This window comes from Strix aluco, chromosome 2, assembly GCF_031877795.1.
Source record: "Strix aluco isolate bStrAlu1 chromosome 2, bStrAlu1.hap1, whole genome shotgun sequence".
Taxonomy (NCBI): Eukaryota; Metazoa; Chordata; class Aves; order Strigiformes; family Strigidae; genus Strix; species Strix aluco.
Genome location: NC_133932.1, coordinates 24,884,583 through 24,904,451, shown reverse-complemented (window position 1 = coordinate 24,904,451; position 19,869 = coordinate 24,884,583). Strand labels below are relative to the sequence as shown.

General features: G+C 37.4%; 1 protein-coding gene across 1 annotated transcript in view; it reads right to left on the bottom strand.

Moving 5' to 3' along the window:
- The window catches only part of ROBO1 (roundabout guidance receptor 1), a 381,747-nt gene that overhangs the window by 99,071 nt on the left and 262,807 nt on the right, over positions 1-19,869 (bottom strand). Inside the window, exon 3 of the mRNA XM_074816706.1 lies at positions 13,488-13,645. Within this exon, the coding sequence (XP_074672807.1) occupies positions 13,488-13,645 (158 nt within the window). The remainder of the gene's footprint in view (positions 1-13,487; positions 13,646-19,869) is intronic.

Sequence of the window (19,869 nt, the reverse complement as noted above, 5' to 3'; positions counted from 1 at the left end):
GAGTGCAGGTTGATAAAGGCTCCAAATGAAACAGGTATCCTGAACATCACAAGCTTTAATGATGTGTTAACCTCGGTGACAGTCAGAACAGAAGGGTCAAAGGTTCAGCTGGCATCCCTGGGGGTGATCCTTCAAGGTGAATTTGAGACTCATTGACAGGGCAGCACAGTAAAACTGACACTGCAGTCTAAGAAACTTATGTGTTACAAAGATGAAGTACTGCCTTTTTCTTGAACTTTATATTCATAGCAGTAGAAGAAATCTTTGTTAAGATGGTTAACGTAGTGAGAACACAGTTCGCCACCAGTTGAAATCCTAAAAGTGAACATTTTCAAAGGTTAGCTTCTGTTTTTGAATTGGAAATAATTAGCAAAGTAGGCTCTCAGGTTTATTTACTCTAGTTGCTCCAGCTACTCTTAATTTTGCAAATTTTAAAAGTTATTTCCCCATATCCTACTTAAAATGTTCAGATTTCTAAAATTAAGGTTTCTCTTCCTACTGAAAAAACCTGTTACAACTACCTATATTTGTTAGCTTCAAGAATAACAGATGTAAGAGACGACCTTGTATATCACCAAAACCTTTGATTTTGGATGACAAAAGGAGAGTAACAGCTGTCACTTCCAGTTGGGTAATTCCTAATATTTAAGAATGACAAACACAAAAGGTACTGGCAAGACACATAACACAGAAATTTTCTTAGTGGAAAGTCTCATTAGGACAAAAATGAGAATGAATATGGAGTATGTCCATAAAACTCCAGCTGGCAAAAGGACAGTAACTTAATGACAAACAAGCCAATAACAAAAAGTGAAGCAGCATCAACAACAGCAGCAAAAAGATGAAGAATGTCAACTCATTTAGCACTTCAAAAAGGGGCTTCTCCCTTGCTATAAATCATACTATATAGGTACTTGGAAAAGGTGAAATGCCAGCCTCCGTGAAGACAACGGTAATACTCACACTGGTTTCGTAATGCCAGAATTTCACACTCAAGAGTTCAGGAAGTATGCAAAGTGTATTTTCATGAAACATACTAACCATAGTCATTGTGAATGCAAATTTCCGAGGAGTTATAATCGTACAATGTACCTACTATGAAGATATTCTAGTTTATTAATAAACTTTTGAGATCCTTGAATACATGGGACAATAATTTTAAAATTTCAAAACCACTTTGACACTTCAGCATATAACTGTAATGGTAAAGAGATGTTTCCTTTGAAATAAAAGACAATCTCAAAATATTTGTAGCTGGGCTAGATCCTGGAAGGACTATGCAATCACAAACACCTAGAGTGGAGCATGGCCTGAGTACGTAAGTGAGAATATTACTCCACTTGTCTACAAAAAAAGAGTCCATTTATGATGTAGGATGTAATAACACTTTGCACTTTGGCAAAGTGGCACAACACAGCTTTGTTGCAATAGTGTCAGGCTGCTTTACATGTATGAATGAATTCAGACCCACAACTCACAAAATGCTGAATAAGAAGTACTGAACAACTTCAAGGCTTACCCAAAATCACACAGGAAGATTGCAGCAGCCCAGCTACCTGCTTTGCTTAGCTTGCAGACTTTCTACCTCAAGGCAATCTTTCCTTTACTGTACCATAATTTTCTCTGTAGGAAAATATTTTGCAGCTCACTTTTAAAAATCGTGTTGCAATGAATGTATACTCACATGGTAAAAACAGCTCATCTTTAATTCTGTTCAGTGTACAGGTCTGCCAAAGAGCAGAACCACCGATTCCTGGAATACCTACCATGAACCGTAAAACAGCTTCAATCAGGTACCTGCAGCTTCTATGGTAACACTTTACCCTGAACAAGCAATTTTTTTGCTACTTGATTTGCTTCAGGTCTTACTCCAAGATAAATGCTCAAACTGAATACCAGAGTTCAAAGTAGTCCTAAGAGACAAATGATTTCACATGAAGGGGAATAGCAAGATTTGCAGAGTCTGAAAAGTGGGCCGTGGTGGAGGGAAGCCCAAGCAATCGTATCAACATCTTTTGCATTCAAAAACTTGGCATTCTGGAAAAGCAATGATGCAAAATACACAAACTTAGAGTTAAGAGATCCTGAGTCATAACCATTTTGTTCAAAGAACCAAACTTCATATTTTCTGAGGGAAAGGAAGTTACCTAAGCATACATCTCTACGGCTAGTTTGAAAATTAAATATGTTCTGTGTAACGCTAACAATATTTCAAGATATATACCAGGAAAGCACTTAACTTTCCCAAGTTTTTTTAACAGCATTATTTTCCCTAGAAGGTTTGTGGGTTTTATTCTCTTTTAAACATATAGGTGGTAAGAACTCACTCATTTTTCCCCCTCTTACCTCTGTTTAATTTATTCTCCCCCATGTAGCAAGAACCAGGAGGCCTAGCAGAGACAGTAGACAACTGACAACAGCAATAAAGAGAGAGGCAAAAGCAAAACTGTTGAGTTAGAAGAAAATTAGTATAATTAGATCCACATATAACTAACCACCCACACGTCCACATTAAATAAAAGAACAATCTTTATGTGACCATGTGACAAATAGATTCTTGTTAGATAACAATTTTTCAGGAGGAAAAAAAAAAAAATCAATTAATTGCTCAATGCAGCATAAGTATTAGCAAGAATTGTTCTACAGCTAGATAAGGAAAGAAAGCAGCTTTTTTTCTTTCCCTTTTAAGGAGGGCAACCATAAGAAGGTATGCATAATATTACACAGGAGTCTGGAATAACACCCTGCAATGTGTATGTTAGTCCCACACTACTGCACGTGGTGAATATCTGAACTTGGCAGTAAGTAATTGTGAGTATATTATTACCTGGAGAGAGAGAAGTACTCTGTTGGGTTGAAGAAACCCAAGAACTGAAAAATTATTATTTTTGAAGTGCTGTGATTTGGACTAGACTTTTCATATAACCAGAAGCATCACAGGAAACTCAGTAAGGCAAAACTATCCAAACAAAGTGAAATAAGCAAAAATGAAGTTGACAGAACTTTCAAGAAGTAGACCAAAAATCAAAGCAAACCAAACAAAAAGCTCTAATCACTTACATCTGTTCAAGGCTCCAAAAATGAATACTGTTCTTCTCTACTATTTTTATTCTACATTTTTCTTTTGATTGTGAGAACATAATATGTGCAAACTCAGCACATAGATTGTTGAGGTTTTATTAAACATGCTTTTAGAGTTAGTGTCATTTTTACTTTACAAAACTAATTCCTAAAAAAAGCATGATACACAATAAAGTCTCAGTTAGCAGTTATCCGATATTTAGATTTTAAGTGACAACATGTGGCTGCTGCGGTGTGCAAGCGACTAGAAATATCAAAAATGCCAAGAACAATCAAATTTATAAGGTCCACTAGAGACTTTCAAGAACAAAAATGTACTTCCCCCCGCCTCCCCGCCCCCCAAATGGAGAGGGTTTCAGTGTTTGGAAAACAGTGAACACAGTGAGGAGCTGGGTTGCTTCACTTCACTGATAGAGACTTGCCACAAATAATCCATTGATTTCTGTAGGATATTTGTGTGTTAAAAGGTCCTTCACTCTTTACTGATGGAAATATCTCTGTATATGAGTATAAACTTAATGTAAATACAGTAAAAAATAAAGTAAAAGGCTCACAGGTCCAGGAGATTGCATGAAAGAACCCTGGAATGCAGAAAATTTCTAGGGCTTTTTTTTCACATTTGATGTGTAGGGATCCTAAATCCCACGTCCAATGGTCTGAACTCTACTCTGAATGTGCTTTCTGCCTGCACACAGTGTGCATGCTTCTCAGCATGAGTCCTAACGTTCAGTGTTTCAGATTCATAAAAGGATTTAAAAGTTTGATTCTTTGAATATTGCTTCGCTTCTCATTGTTTTTGCTCATGATGAGGAATTGGAGAAGGCACACAGCACGGCAGTCCCTAAGGGGTTGGGAAGAATGGTGTCTCCAGAAATGGATTATTAACTTAGAGGAGGACATCCACACTCTACAAGTACAATTTCCATACAGCTGATGAAGGGAGGGGAGGAGAAGAATTAACATTCTAAACCCAATCTTCATCTTTATTGTGTGTAATATAAGCAAAGGCTCCTTTCCTGACTGCTTAAAAAAACTAACCAAATAAAAATGTTTCTTTTTCATTAAGAGAATAAAATGAATGAAGAAATAATTTCCCTCCCACATCCTTTCTTCATCTCCCTTACCCATCCCAAAAAACCCCAACAACTAGACTGTCAGCCAAACAAAACAAAGAATTTACTTTCTCAGCATAATAAATCACCTTTGCTCCTAACCATTCAAATCATAAAGTCCTGCACACTCTGGATAGCTCAAGTAACCTAGTCTGAGATAACAGCCACCTGTTTTTTTTTAATTATTTTTGAAGGAGAAGATTCCCAGACACCATTTCTATAATTTCAGATGGTCCCAAAGGTTCAAAACTCTCAATAAGCCCTTTTAACAAGAAAATCCTCATAGTCTAATGTCTAGGCCTGTGGAAGTCTCAAAACTCAGATATCTCACACATACTCTATTTGCTGCAGGCATTTATTTTCTTTTACTATCTAGGTCATCAGTTCATGACTAGGGACAAAAGAAATCTGTTGAGAATTTTGACTCAATGAGGAGTTTTCAAATTCCTTTAAGTCTGTAAAGTATCTACAAAAGAACTTCATTCTTCTTCACTTTACTTTTATATTTAAAAGTAGAAATCAGTGTAAAATACAGTTGAGCATAGAAAAATAGATACGTAGTTCACATTAGAGAGGTACTTTTCACTACTGCTGGGTGAAACAAAAGAAACCATAGCTATGCATGTCTAATGCCTAACATTTTAAGTGGCAACAAAATAGCTGAAGCAATGTGCATCACTGATGCAAAGGAACATTTTTGAAAGTTGTGAGAAGAACCAGAAGGAACAGATATTCTTAGCTACAGTGACAATATGAGCAGCAATAACTTGGTTTAAAACGCCAGCAATTAATTGTCCATAACAGGCCTTTTAATCTAACACTGAATTGTGATGAGTTTCAATTGGTTAGTGTGAACTCATAACCTCACACAGTAGGTTACATTATTACCAGGCATGACCTTAGGAGCACAGGAGGTCAGTTTAGTCCTAAATGCAAAACCTAGTCTCTGTGATAGCTAGCATAAGCCTACAGAACCTGGTGTCCTCCCCAGTCCACAGCTGTTTGACACTGGGCTACCCTTTTGCCTTTCCACTAATTCCACAGACCAATATTATCCTTTGGAGATGTCTACTGAAAAGACACATCACATTCAGTTTGAACCAATGCATGGTTAACCTGTCCTACACTTTATCCAGCAACCTTACATAGAAGATTCAATGTTAATAATGAGCCATTTAAACCAATTAGAACAATGTTGGGCATTGACCATGACTCAAACACTTTAGACCAAAGAGCTTTCTCCTCACCAATTTCTTGCATCACGCTTATGTAGAAAACATCTTGCCTCCAAAAGAAGTATTCGGGACAGTTGACTGTAAGAGCTATAGAGAAGGAAAGGAATGTCCACACGGGCGTTTTCAGGCCATTTGCTTTGGCTTGGCGCATGGAGACTTCAAGCCAACGCAAGCTCATTTTGCCCTTCCCCTCAGTGCAACAGAAGCTGTGTGGCCATATTAGTACAATACTGTGCCGGAGTGATCTAGCCTGTCTCTCAGCAGGGCTTATTAGCTCAGGCTCGGCGCCACATTAACCGCTGCCATATGGCTTCTGGTCGATTCAAAGAGTGAACTGAATGAGCTCACATCTGCCTGACAAAGTCTGCATAGCTATGCTCTTTAAAATGGCAAACCTGCAAAAAGCTGTGAGGAGAGAATCTTGTAATAGTTTAGGATTTTCAATCCACGTTTATTTCAGTGCTTGTAGAAATACAAGTTGTCACTATTAACAGCTGTGATTAGGGTTGGAAACTACTCGTGGATGTCTTAAGAGATGAAAGGTTCATCTCAAAGAGCCAACTCTGAATAATGATGAGAGTATGGTAAGACTCCAAATAGAATGGAAGAAGAGGAAAATGAATACAAAAATGAAAGTATGTCTTGATATTTTCTCTTCTTTCTGTTAGCCTAGGTTATTAGTCAGATTTTTTACAGCCTTCCAAGATGGGTAAGGTCCTCTGTGAAAGAAGGCAATGTTTTTTAGGGCTCAGGCAAAAACCCTACAAACAAAGTACAAAATGTTGCGACAAATGCTAATCAAAGATTAACATATCATGGAAAAGATCTCAGATATGCCTGTGATAATAAAAAAATTACAAGCGAAGTAGCAGCATAGCAGAAGATACCCTGAGAACTCTCTGTCTTAACAAAGAAGGAGTGGTTGTGCAGATGTGGCAACTCAAGTGGTTTAGACATGGCAGGGGAAAAGGCAGGCACGCAGAGAGAATCAAGGAGGCAGATGGGGAATGTGCCCTGATGATAATGCAGGAGACAACAGAAGCACATGCCATAGTCATAACAAAAAACAAGGGAGATGATCCAGAAGACACATTTTGAATGATTTGTGGAATCTGAAGAGCACAGAGACTGCAGCAGGAGCAACAGGGACCCAGAAACAGAGCTTTAAGTGTGAACACGTTGAAATAATGCCACATTTTGGAAACAGAAGGATTTAGAGCCATTCCCCCTATCCTCTGAGACAGCTGTGTGGTTCCAAATTATTTTTCACAATCTTTTACATTTTTTTCCCCTTGGGGTGCCAGGTTAACTCACAGCAGCTCCAGCTGTGATGCCAGAGAAAGAAATATTAATAGCAGAAGGAATATAAATCATTAACAAAAACTACTCTTGATCCTCAAGGAAGCCACCATTGTAGGGATCGGCAGATGAAGGAAAAAGAATTAGAGTGGAAAGCCAACCCTCTTATGGAGTAAGAAAAAGAGACAGAATGAAGAAAAAGGACTAGGAAGAAAGGAAATTGCTGGGTGGCAACAAATACATATTGGGAATCAGAAGAAAAAATACACTTCTCTTTCTAACCCTCCTGGGGCATATAGGAAATTGCTGCTTGCCCTTTAATCTGCCCCCCAAAGAAAAACAATTAAAATGAAATAAAACCCTGAACTGTAGGTACTTGCTACTCCCTTCCCCTCACCCCCATTGCTTTTTCTGCTGTGTACCCAGGCCATGATCTTTCATGCAGCTCTCCGTAGGACAGACCATCTTACCATTACCATTACATCTACAGGAATATGCATTTTTTTGCTGTTTATCTAAGACATGTAATTTGGGGAGATTAAGATGTTAAGAGATTCACAATTAATAAACTAATGTAAAAAGAGAGCACGCCAGAAAAAAAAAAAAAGAGAGAGAAATGGAGAAGAAAGAAATAATGATAAACATCTTGAATTAATTTGGAGTGGCACTGTAAAAGTATGCTTTGTGTCAGGAGCATTGCTGTTTTTAAAGGGTTAGGACTGTTACTCCTGCACAGCAGACAGCAACAAATTCAATCAGTTTTTGTTTCCTTTTTCTTGATTCACCTCCTCTCTGCAATTTTTCCCACTGCAATTTAACTTTGGAAGAAAACGCCCCTTTCCTAAATAGGGAATTAATTTTCGCTTTTTCCACTGTTCCCTCCAATACAATCAACCCTTTCTCTTTTTCCTTTTTAACTGATAGGCATAGAAATTTCTTCCATTTCTTTCTTCTTTCTTGTTATGACCGAGATCATGCTGGGATCACCTATGTAGTTTTAAACTTGCCAAAACACAATGAGGCTGTGAATGGTCTCCACCAAGAAGAATGAACCAAGTTCTCTTTGACAATTCATTAACAGAAAATTTGGGGCAAATAAATAAAACATCTTCCTGTGGACAGTACCTTCAAGAAGGTTTTCCTGTCACAGCAGAAGATCAGAGGCTTTGTTTTCACATTTTGTAGGAAACACTTTCATCACTCACTTGTGTAAAAATAGCATTGTGCAAGACAGAATAAATGCTTCGTATTTGTGATGTATTATTTCAGGGCCAGGAAACAAAACAGGAAACAAGAATTCAAGTTACAACTTATCTAAAATAAGAGTCTAAGTCATTCAAAACTGTTGATGTCACAAGACAGTCACACAAAAAATGAATGAAAACCTGTATGCATTATTCATCCTGTAACTTTGATCTTAAAAGCTAAGAAACTTGAACAAGGAAAGATAAGTGGCTTCTCAAGATTTTCCTTTTAAAAATCAAATGAGGCTAATTCAGGATAAATGACAGATAAGAGTTAATACGAAAGAGGGGGAAACTGCAATCACAGTGCTGCACCAAAGTTTCAATGCAAAGGCTTTGCTTTTTGTATTCAGTTACAAAGGATTTCTTTTTTAGGAACCAGCATCCTTTTTCATGTATATGTAAAAGATTTTACCTATTAAAATTTCATGTTCAGTACGCATAGCTTTTTTCTTCTATCACCTAGACCATGACTTCATGTGAACAATTCAGAAGCTTTCTGAAGCATGGGGCAGGAACAGAAGCATCTGTGAAATCCTGACCTCCAAACCTGGCTCAAACATCAACTTGCTCCAGAGCTTATGCAAGATATGTATACATTCTCCCACTGGAAAAGTACTGATAATTACAGGCACTCCAACTGCATCCTGATTTTACTGAGGCTTGGTTAATTATGCAGGCACCACCCCTAAAATATGAGACAAATTGATAGAGAGATCCAAAAGCACATGCAGGTTGCCCTGTCTAGATGGGAGATCCACAAAATCCTCTGAAGGCTTTGCACTCCTGAGCGTCTGTAATTATTGCCAGGTTTTGCCTAAAGATATCCTCAAAGGCCCCACCATCTTGGTTAGATTACTGATGTCAGCATCTTATATACAGGCAACTGCATTTGGGATTCACAAAGAAGGCAGAGCAGCAACACAGTTCCTTAAGGGAGGCTCTGAGCAAACCTAACACAGACAGACAACACTGCATTCATTACAAATCACAGCACACCAGCCGTTTACATTAACAGCAAAGCCAAAGGAAAAGTGCCTTTACATTACAGCATACAGCAGGAGGTTTTGTTTATCTGAGCTTCCAAATTGTTACCTCCACACGAGCAGTTAGCACTAATCAGATGACAGAGTGGGGCAAGACAGGTGGGAGAAAAAGGCTGGGTGGACGCAAGGGCAGGTTTGAGATGAAGGAAATGGCTGGGGAATGAGGTGAAAGTTTCATTGCAGCGGTGTGTGGTAGGAAGGCAGTGGGGAAACCATTTGAAAAGTAGTGAGAGGTTTTGGGGTACAACAGGAAGATGGCTGAGAAGTGAATGGAGGCACACTGGAGGTATTCACAGGCTTACAAGCAACCAATATTCACTGCAATTGGTGTGAGTGCCCAGGCAAGTCATTGCTAATGGTACTCACAGCCACTGATACTCCTGCCAACTGCATCTAGACAAAATATATTTGGAAAGACCAAGCCTAGTGATTACAGCAGTCAGCAGAAACTAGACTGACTGTACTTCCTCCTCAGCCCGAGGGAATGCAAACTCACAGTTTTTGGCAACAAGGTAAGTGCCTGAAACAGGTGGCTACGTCCTTATGACACAGGGCTGCCATGCAAAGAGATGGCTAGACTGATAGGGCTGGCAGCAGGCCTCTTCCTGGTGAGATCACCTAGAAGCCCAGAGTCCTGGCCTAGATCCTCACTCCAATTTGTGGGTCTATGAACTTCACCTGGCAAGACAGTGATTCTAACCATGTAAGCACCACTATGGGCTGGAAACAAACCATGGAACTTCCCCACCCGGTGAGGTCCCTTCTCTCCCACTCATAGAAAAGACCTTGCATCTTCTTTCCCTACGATGTCTCAGCTCCAAGATGGGAGTCGCACAGCCTCTCCTAGTGCAGATGGAACTTCAGAATTTCAGAAATTGGAAAAATACATTTTATTTTCACATTGTTCATAGTAAGAAATTAGAGCTATTCACCGGGCTGCACCAAAGCACTCCTTTTCATTTCTATATATTATAGGAGGGATTCTTGACTCCACAGTAATCCTGGGAGAAAAATTAACTAGATGAGCCCAGAATCACACTAGTTCTGCTCTGGCCTCATGATAATTGTTTTGCAATTCAACAGATTAAGTTCAAGATAAGCATTTGCTTCACAAGCAAGACTGTCATTCCCACTTCATCTGTAATATATGGAGAGGGATTAGCCACATCAAGCATATGCTTTCATACTGTGGTATAAAGAATACACATGAGAAAGATCATGTTTAGCTCCAAATCACTGAGAAAACTGTTTATAGACAACATTTTCAAGAGCAGAGAGGAAAAAATATTTTGATGATGATTCTTCATCAGATGTACCCAGTGGACATGTGTACACTGAAGAGCCTACACAGAGTCCGATTTGTGCTAAAACTGAGCACTACTGGGAGAGCTGTGCTCAAAGAAAACGTCTGTTACTATAATCCCCATCACAGATAGCTGTGCCCATACCCTTACTTTCATTTCTTATTTGTTCCATTCACTACTGTTTATAACCTGAAAGACATAGAAATTTATTTCTCTTCAAAGCACGTTTATTTGCCCTACAAATGGACCAAAAATACGCAAAGACTACTTTGATTTTTATTATCTCACCTATATAAACATATCGATTTCCTTAACCCTACCAGGACAAAATAATATTTTCTTTTTATTGCATTCCAGAGGAAGTTGTGCCTTAACTTGGATCTTATTTAACTGTTATTTATCCAGACCTCTTGCTTCAAACTCTCTGTCAGGAACCAAGCTACCATCCCTGTTTCTCCAGCACCCTTAATACTCTGTAAAGCCCAGTACTGCTCACTCAAAGATCAACATTGTCATTGCAGATGAGAAAAAAAGCTTCTATATATTAAAAATAAGGTTGCTTCATGCACATTTTATCTCTTTGAAGAAAACATAGATATGTATCAAAAAAGGTGTCAAGCATCATCCCTTATTCAAAAAAAAAATAATTACAATTTTAATTTTTATTTTAAAACTCTTGTCAGAAAGGAAAGCATTATTACGAAATGCTTTAAACAGCCTTTGACACTTACAGAATTCTTAAAATGGCAATAAGTCAAAGATCAACAAGCCTTTAAGAATGAAAACAACTGGAAATGCTTTAGAAGTGGAGCCACTAAAGTATTTTCATTGATTAAATGCCCACTGGTATTACATATATATTGAACACCAATCCATATAGTTTGACATTTCCTGATCCGGTAATTTCATGGCTGAAAAAGAGGAAGGTAACACCTGTAAACTATGTTACCTGAAATTTAGTCTCACTGAGTCAATGGAAATTTTGCCATCAAATGAATGTAGGTGTTAATTTTAAATATAGGCACTTAAATGAAAAACTTTTTTTTTTAAAAAAAGGTTATTTCATGCAACAATGAAAACTATCACTTAAAACCCAACAACCTCATCCTTGTTTCAACTGTTGTACTCTTTTAATTCTTTATGTTCCTGTTGCTAAACTGAAAAGGGAAATGACCTAATGGAGGTAAGCTAACAGAGATGGAATAATTCTAAGTCAGGGTTCAAAATTAATATTTTTTGCCCATCTGTCCTTTAGCATGTTGTTCATTCCAGGTCCCAATCTCCCCTCGCCTCCCAGCCACCAGCAAGATAATACAGATGGTTACTGCAAAGCCATTAAGGTGTACATCAGAATGCATATTTATCCACTTGGCACGATGCTGCTACAGCTGTAAGTCGATGCAAATCTGCATTACAATGTCGCTTCAGTCTCTTGCCTGTGTGAGAAAGCGGTCATGATATTAATAGTGCTGCTTAAGACAATGACAAGCAAATGTGACGTAAATGAATGCAGTTGAGCTAGCTATCGCAGCACTGTTAATTTACATGTCGGAAAACAAACACTCATTTGGGCACGTGAAGCAAGTGTATATCTACACCTACATCAAAACTCATTTTCATTTGTTTGTTTCTGGAAGCAGAAACTGATAAAGCAAGATAACTCCACCAGGTGTCACGGTGAAAGAATACTATGTAGGTGAGTATTTGATACAATCACCAGAAAAGAAAACCAAACTGAAGTACTTTTTTCTGTTGTAAGCATGGTTTTAATAAATACAGGTGGCACTGCCAGTCAGTGATATTTGCTTTTGTTCTGAGTATGTCTTTGTTCTGGCAGCTGGGAGAAGAGCAGTTTTCATGTATAATGAAAGAAATGTACTTAAGAGGCAACACCTGAAAATCCTTCAAGAGAATAAACTACAGCAATAGAAAATGCAAGTTTAGAAAGCATTTCCTGAAAAAAAGTAGCACTGGAATCTTCTCTTTGTCTCAGGTCAATTGACTTGTCACAGTGGGAAGGAGATTTGAAAAGGAAATTGCAAGTTCTTAGCAAGTATGATTGGAGGAATGGAGTTAATAGCCAGTAATCAGTATAGGTTCAGTATGGTACTTAAAAATTTAAATGTATGCATATGCCACAACTACAGAATGCCTGAGCTTTGTCTGATTTGTAAAAACCAAATGGAACAACAGGCAATTTAAATCTCAAACAAAAATGGTAATTTTTTACTTAGGTTGCTGGGGTTTAAGTGTTCTTCCATTAAAAACTTCCCTCATTTCAGCATACAGTTGAGATATATAAGTTGTATGTGCCTCTGATCTTGTTTTACACTAGTAATCCTACCAGTACCAAGAGGATCCTACATAGTATGGGCGTTCCGATGACATGGTTTCTTACCAGATGGCAAGATGTTTTGCATCACCATCTTGGCAGCATATAAATGATTTCTGAACTCCATTTTTCATTGCCATTTCTTCAAGCCATTTAGGCTCACTAGCTTATTGTTTCACATGTCAAAAATTTAAAGTATAGTTTTCTGATTTGAGAAGCTGCTTTATCCATAGTCTTGAATCATTGCGCACTGTATTCAGCACGCTACAGATACAAACGAGTATGACAACACCTCCAATGAGAAAACAACTTAATTTCAGAGGGCAGGATAAGTCATCATCTCTCTAAAAAAATGTGACTATATCCCAGAAGTCTTCTTATCCTTTGTAATACAACACCCAACTCTTCTGCATGGATTCTTTTCAACAGAATTACAAAAGAAGGCCTCACGTAGACTATTAGTAGTTTTTCTTTCCAACCAAAGAAGGCAGATATTACAGGTTGCAAAAATTTGTAGGTGGATAGAAGGCAAGAAAATTATAGTACAGTGACAAATTTAACAAATTTCATTTCCACAAGCTTCTAATTCCTCTGAGGAAGAGAAGAACATAGGTTTTTCATGGTCCTCTTTAACAAACAAATGCATACTCTGCAACGAAGTGGTATGAAACTAGAGGACGCGTTGCAAGCTAAATGCAAATTAGCCTTGCCTCCGAAGCAAGGAAAGGACTGATCCTAGAACGCACAGCATGGCTGGATGCCCGTAAGCTCAAAAGACTAGTAATTTTAGATTAGTTGATTTTTGCGTTGTTTGAAAAACTTTCTTATACTTACTGTGATTCTCTCATCTTTGTCATCTAGAGGGGTCCCATCTTTTTTCCACGATATAGTGGGCTCTGGGTGACCTCTTGGGGGCTGACATTCCATCACTGCAGGTTCACCCACGGCTACCATTACATCTGATGGATTTTGTCTGAAGTCATCCCGTAGAACTGAAAGAATAAAGCAAATTAAGTCAAAAATTACCCAACTACACCAATAGCACAGCAAAGTGTTTTGTTTTGGCCTTTAATGGTCCCTGTTGCCGTCGTACTTTATATTAATGAACAATTCAGTTAATGAACTTCATTTGGCATCTGTGGATGGTCTCTGGTACTTCCACAGAGTAACACAGAGAACCCATGTACAACTCACATTTTACTTCCAACATACAAGCCAAGTGACTAACACTGGCAGTGGTGAAAGGCTGACACAGACATAGGACTGTCCGCACAGAAGAGCTGACTCACTGGTAGTACTTGGCATAGTGTCTGTCTAGTGTGTGAACACAGGATGCCTACCACAGCTGAAGAAGGCACGATGTCTTCTGCTCAGGTAGAACATCACTTGCGGAGAAGCAGAGATTGCTTTCTCTCTCTCTTTTTCTGAGACACAAGGTCAGCCTGCCAGTAACTCAAAGGTTTATGGTTAAAGATTGGCCACTGGCCATATGAATTGCATCCATCCCTGAATTTATGGAAAAAATGAACAAACTAATTAAACTTCCCAGTTCTTTGCTGAAATTATAAGACACCAAACATTTGTGTAGCCTTAGCCAAACTAATCTTTGCAATTTAGCTTGTGTCTTTTTAAAGCAAAAAAAAAAAAAAAAAAAAAAAAAAAAATCTTTCCTGTCTCTGGCAGTCATCCCTTAGCCTGAGCCAGGACCATATCCCTCATTTGGAAGAAGCCAATTTTAGTACCTTTCATAGAATGAAACATTTTTATTGCAGCTTCATTACTAGAATTTGTTCTTTCTCATCATTTAGGCAAGCCCAGGCCTAGGAAGTTCTAGTTCCCTCTATTCACCCTCTATGAATTTTATCAATAGCAGTGTGATTATTTTTCTTTTTGGGAGAGGAGAGACATCGTACTGTGCTTAGCAGACCACTACACAGGGACACAGTTTAACAGAATAATGGCATTCCTAAATCTTGCCAAGTAAGTGGCATTAGGTTTAATCTAAAAATAAATAATTCAAATGATAACAAATATAACATTCTAGTCCTCTCCACTGCTGTTACTCCATCCACACTGAATAAAGAATACCGTAATGGAAAAGTACATTACAGCCAAAGGACGGTTAGGATTTTGACAAAGCTATCTGTCACTCTTGCTACCCGCAACAATCTTGTGTCAACAATAAATAGTGCCAAGAATCTTCAGCAAAAAATATATCCCCCACGTCTTGGACCACAGATATATGGACATTCACTATTGAGTAGTGGTTTGGTTGTTAATGCCATTTCAAAGTGAGGTGTGATTTATTGTTAGATGTTAAGGAACATGAGAGTGCTTACAGATTGGCAGATACAGTACTGCCACCAAACCATTCCTCTAAGGTCTTTTGTGCTGTTAAGACCTTTTAAAATGGTCTGATGGCAAATGGGTCATCTACTCTGGGACAGAGGTACGTACCTTTCTCACACCTACTTTCTGCAATGCTATATAATCTAAAATGAAGGGAGGGAGCAAAAATTACTTGCAGTTCTTTGTTTTGGAGGATTATTGGCAAATAGCCCTGTTGATAATCAGTAGGACTATCTTCTATTTTTTCTCCTCAAGTCCATCTACCTTACATTCTGATACCCTACCATTCAGTAGCTACTGTCACAGGCCTATGTGTCCAGCTTGGCTCACTATAACATAATATACAAAAGGGAAAGTTCGAGATTGATGTAGAAGTGTAGATGGGAATCAAAAGCAATAAATACAGAATATTTTATCACTCTTCTAGAAACAATATATAATTTCTGGAAGTACCAAAGAACATCCATGTACCAACAAGACTGCACTATACTGTAGATCTCACCAGACATCATCTGAATTTAACAATTCCATTTCATACTGAAACATTCATACTTCAAATATTTCAGTTTATTTATTGAGGTTTCTGGATGCCCTGGTATCAGGAGATACTGATGCAGAGAAAGAGGATGATCAAGGATAAAATGTCTCTATCACTTTAATAATACAAACTAATACAACAGAATTACAGGACTTAATGAAGAAATTATAGAATAATGTAGGTTGGAAGGGACCTCTGGAGGTCTCTGGTCTACAACGAGATGCTACTGGATGAACATGTTCTCTTGGATGAAATAGGTCTCTCGAAGAGATCTAATCTAGAATGTTTATTAAAAAAACCAAACAAAACCATACACCTATTTCTTGGTGTAAAAAACCTGAGAAAGCATGCTCCACCTAAGAACAAAGAATTTCTCTCTCTGAAAATCAAAACACATGGCTATTTTCCTTCTATGGACTAGGGAAAAATGAAAATGTTTTCAGCTATGAAATTAATCCATGTTACATCTAGAGGAAATACTATGTTTTCAGAAAGGGGAATGATGTCATTTTTAGTTATTCAGAAAGGTAAGTCAAAAGACCAATCCTTTAGCTTCCCTTCCATTTTCAACAAAACAAAACAACCTGCATTCTCTTGCAGCTCCCTTACTACATTCCCCTAAATATTGATGCATCAAAATTGGATATTTCAAATTATTTTGGTTATGGGAACATTAAGATACTGCTCACATACACTGAAAACCTTATATATACTTATCCCGTTTATACTGAATATGGCATTAATAGCCAGATGCAACTTCTTGTGTTCCCAAGTAGCCCTCAAGCCATCCAGATACAGTAAATCATGTAGCATAAGTGGCTAGGCTGACACTGCTTCTGCTGAAGTCAAAGAATTTTTTCTGCTTACTTTAATAGAGACTTGATCTGGCTTGGAGCCACTGGTCATGTTATTGCTTCTTTTTTTTCACTTCTACAAACTAAAGAACATAAAAGAAGACGAAACAGAAGTTGCACCAAATTACTAAAAGACCCCATACATCCAGTTCCCAGTGCCAACAGCACATGAAAGTGCAGAAGTGTTTATTTGCTACAGCACAGTTCTATTGCAACACAATAAAAGGGGTGTTTTGACCATGAGTAAGAAGACTCTTATTACTTCTGAAGATTGTATTACTTGGATAAAGCTAAGACATATATAAAAAGAAGTGCCCTTAAGTTAAAAAAAAAAATAATTAAGTGAAGTGATCTTAATAAACCGTAAGTGCTTTTCAAGTCTGAAAGACCTCATAAATCTAAGAGGAATGCCTATCAGATAGCACCTCAGATGGCTTTTAGCACCTTTGAAGCAACAAAGAAGTCCAGTACTTGTGTAATAAAAACAAATTACTTCAGTAATTTTTACACTCCTTAGTCTTATATCAGCTTTACAAGCATAGTACCTTGTCTGTAAACCAAGACCTTTCACAAATTAACCAGTGCTTAACAGAATGCCTTAGGAGGACATCAAAGGTCCAGGCCATAGATACATCAAAACAAGGATTTTTTTTCCGTTTACTATGAATTATTTTGGCTCTAACATTACATAATGAAATGCTAACAAAATGTAATCCATTAGAGATTACTCCACAGATAGTCGTCATGTAATTATTTTTGCAGCTGTAAAGTAGAAGCATGATCTGTTTTTTTTGCCTCAGGCCTAGCAATCTTGCATGAAGTTATAAATTTAAAATTTTCTTCTCTTATGAAAAAAAGTTAATTCTTTTCTGTCCTTCATAATCAAGGCTCACTGGTAAATGAGAATACATTTCCTTTTGAAGATATATTATAAGTATACTTTGTAATCCAGCATAGCATGTGCTTTCAGTCACCAAAAGGTCAAATTTCACCACATGCACCTCCTTCTACATATATGCAGCTGGAATAAAAATAGGTAAGTTAAGAGGATGCTTGCCTTTTTTTTTTTTTTTCTTTTTAAACGAATTCAGTGTAGAATCTTCATAGATATAATCCTCCCCTACATTTCTGACATACTGTAAGGTTTTCTAACATTTTACTCTAATATTTTTGAAAATACAATAAATAATGATCATAATTATTGTCACTGCACAGCTAGGACAACTCCATGATCTTGCTGTGTATATTCAGAACTGTGAACACGTTCAGCAGCAACTTTTGTAACTCCACTTGAAAGTCAACTACTCATACAACTATTTAATACCATGTACTATTCAATCCGTAAAACAATTGCACTTTCCCCAGAGAATCTTTGCCAGAGCAGAAGGAACGAGCAATCACTTGAGGATAAATTTTTATTGACAAGCAAAGTAAGTAGATACAGCATTTTTTGAGTAAACCCTAAACAGTGTTTTTCAAAATGCAGCACCTGGTGTTTTTTTCTTAAGTTCTTCATTGGCTACTATGAAAAAGAGAAGGGAGTCACTGCTGAGTTAAATCAGAGGTAGGCAGGCAGGGTTTTTTTGGCATATACACACTGCAGATACTTAAGAAAGATTATTGTTAAAGTTTATCATTAAATAACTGTGATGTAGTTCAAAGACAGTAAAGAAAACACAAGAAAAAAAGAAATCAACCATAAAGCTCTAGTCAATATGTGAAAAGAATGATTTTGTAAGGAACACACTAATTACCATCAGACACTGTGGATATTATGCCTTAACAGGTGGTATCATTTAAGAACTGGAAATAAGTTAATCTCCTGAAAATTTTGATTACAGGTCTACTGTAGTCTAGACACTTCATGCTAGATCAGTTCAAAGCAGTGCACCACAATATATCCGGGATCCCTCATCAACCAAGATACTACAGCCATGGTCACCCAGTGAACAGAGGAGGAAGGGGAAATGAAGATGTTCGGGGTGCAGTTGCATCATCAGATCAAGGCCATCTTAATCCATTTCAATTCTTATAAAAGACATCATCCAGACTTGCTTCCTGCTAACTCTCTCACATTCTCTCAGACACAGCACACTATTTTGCAAGTCTACTTGTTAGAGAGAGAGTAGACACCCGAAGTATCACACAATTAGGTAACAGAAGAGATCCCAATGATTTCCACTCTTTCGGCATGAAGATAATATAAATGTTTCTTTGTATTGTAGCACATGTCTCAAAAATGTGGGAAAAAAAAAAGTGAAATAACTAGAAGAAATGCTCATTCCTCACATTGCTTTAGAAACCAACCAGACCTCAGCTAATGAGCAAGTTTCCACCCAGCAAACAAAAACGTGCTAACATCAAACTACAAGCTAAAGCTGAGCCATGCAACCTTAATGGCCCACTGCCCTGCCTTTTGGCTAATTTTGTTAAAAATCCCATGTAATGGATTTTAATTTTAATATCCAGCAATTCTATTATTTTAATTCTTGTAAATATATAACAAGTATTTCAATGTTTTCCTTTTCGTACCCAATGAAACAACTGTATTATAAAGAAAGCTTCCATCTAATACTTAATCTGACTAATAAAATATGAGGAACAAAACAACAAAAAATGAGTGGTTACTTTAAAATGCTGTAAGATTAGGAAAATGAAAAATGGGATTCAGGAGGTTATATAAATGTTCTGATCCCGTGAATCAAAGAGAAACTCATTATTTCTTAGTCACGATTGAGCCGTTATTCAAAAGCAGAACAGTTCCTGTAATTTAGGACCAGCAACGATCCCTTTTCTCCACTACCTACTGAACTTGTAATTCAAATTTACTGAAACACAGCAGACATTTTTGGCATTCAAATATATTATAAGATGCTTGTCAGTTGGTACAGTGCTTCAAACCAGGTGCTTAATTTTAATTACAACTAACTTAAGCATCAGTCAGAACTATGGTACCTTGTTTAAAGACTTTGTTGGCATGAAATTTATACAGATGTCAGAGTATCATTTTTAATACATGCATGCCACTAACAGGAAAGTGTTATAGCACCTAATTAAGTTAAAAAGGAACAAAAAATGCATGTATGATCAGATTTAAGTCAACACACGTCTTACCAAAATGGTTTCAGACCTTATTAAACTCTAAGAATGTTATCTGGTTTGACTAAAACTTGATCATTTACAAATGAGAAATATTCTCTTCTGAAGACAACCCCCTAAAAGTTTTCATGCAGTCATATAAAGGAAAAATTGGTTCCTTGAAAGAAATTATTTATTTTCCTTTTGGAAGATGTTAAAAACAGGTTAACACTGGTGTTAACTGTAGTACATAGTCATTAAAGTGAAACAAAAGCAGTAGGGCTATGAATAGTCTGTATAAATTACTGTTACGATCATCTAACAAGATCACTCATGTAATACAGGCAATGATTTTATGCAGTGATCAAGTCCAGCAATATGGTATTGGATGTTTCAA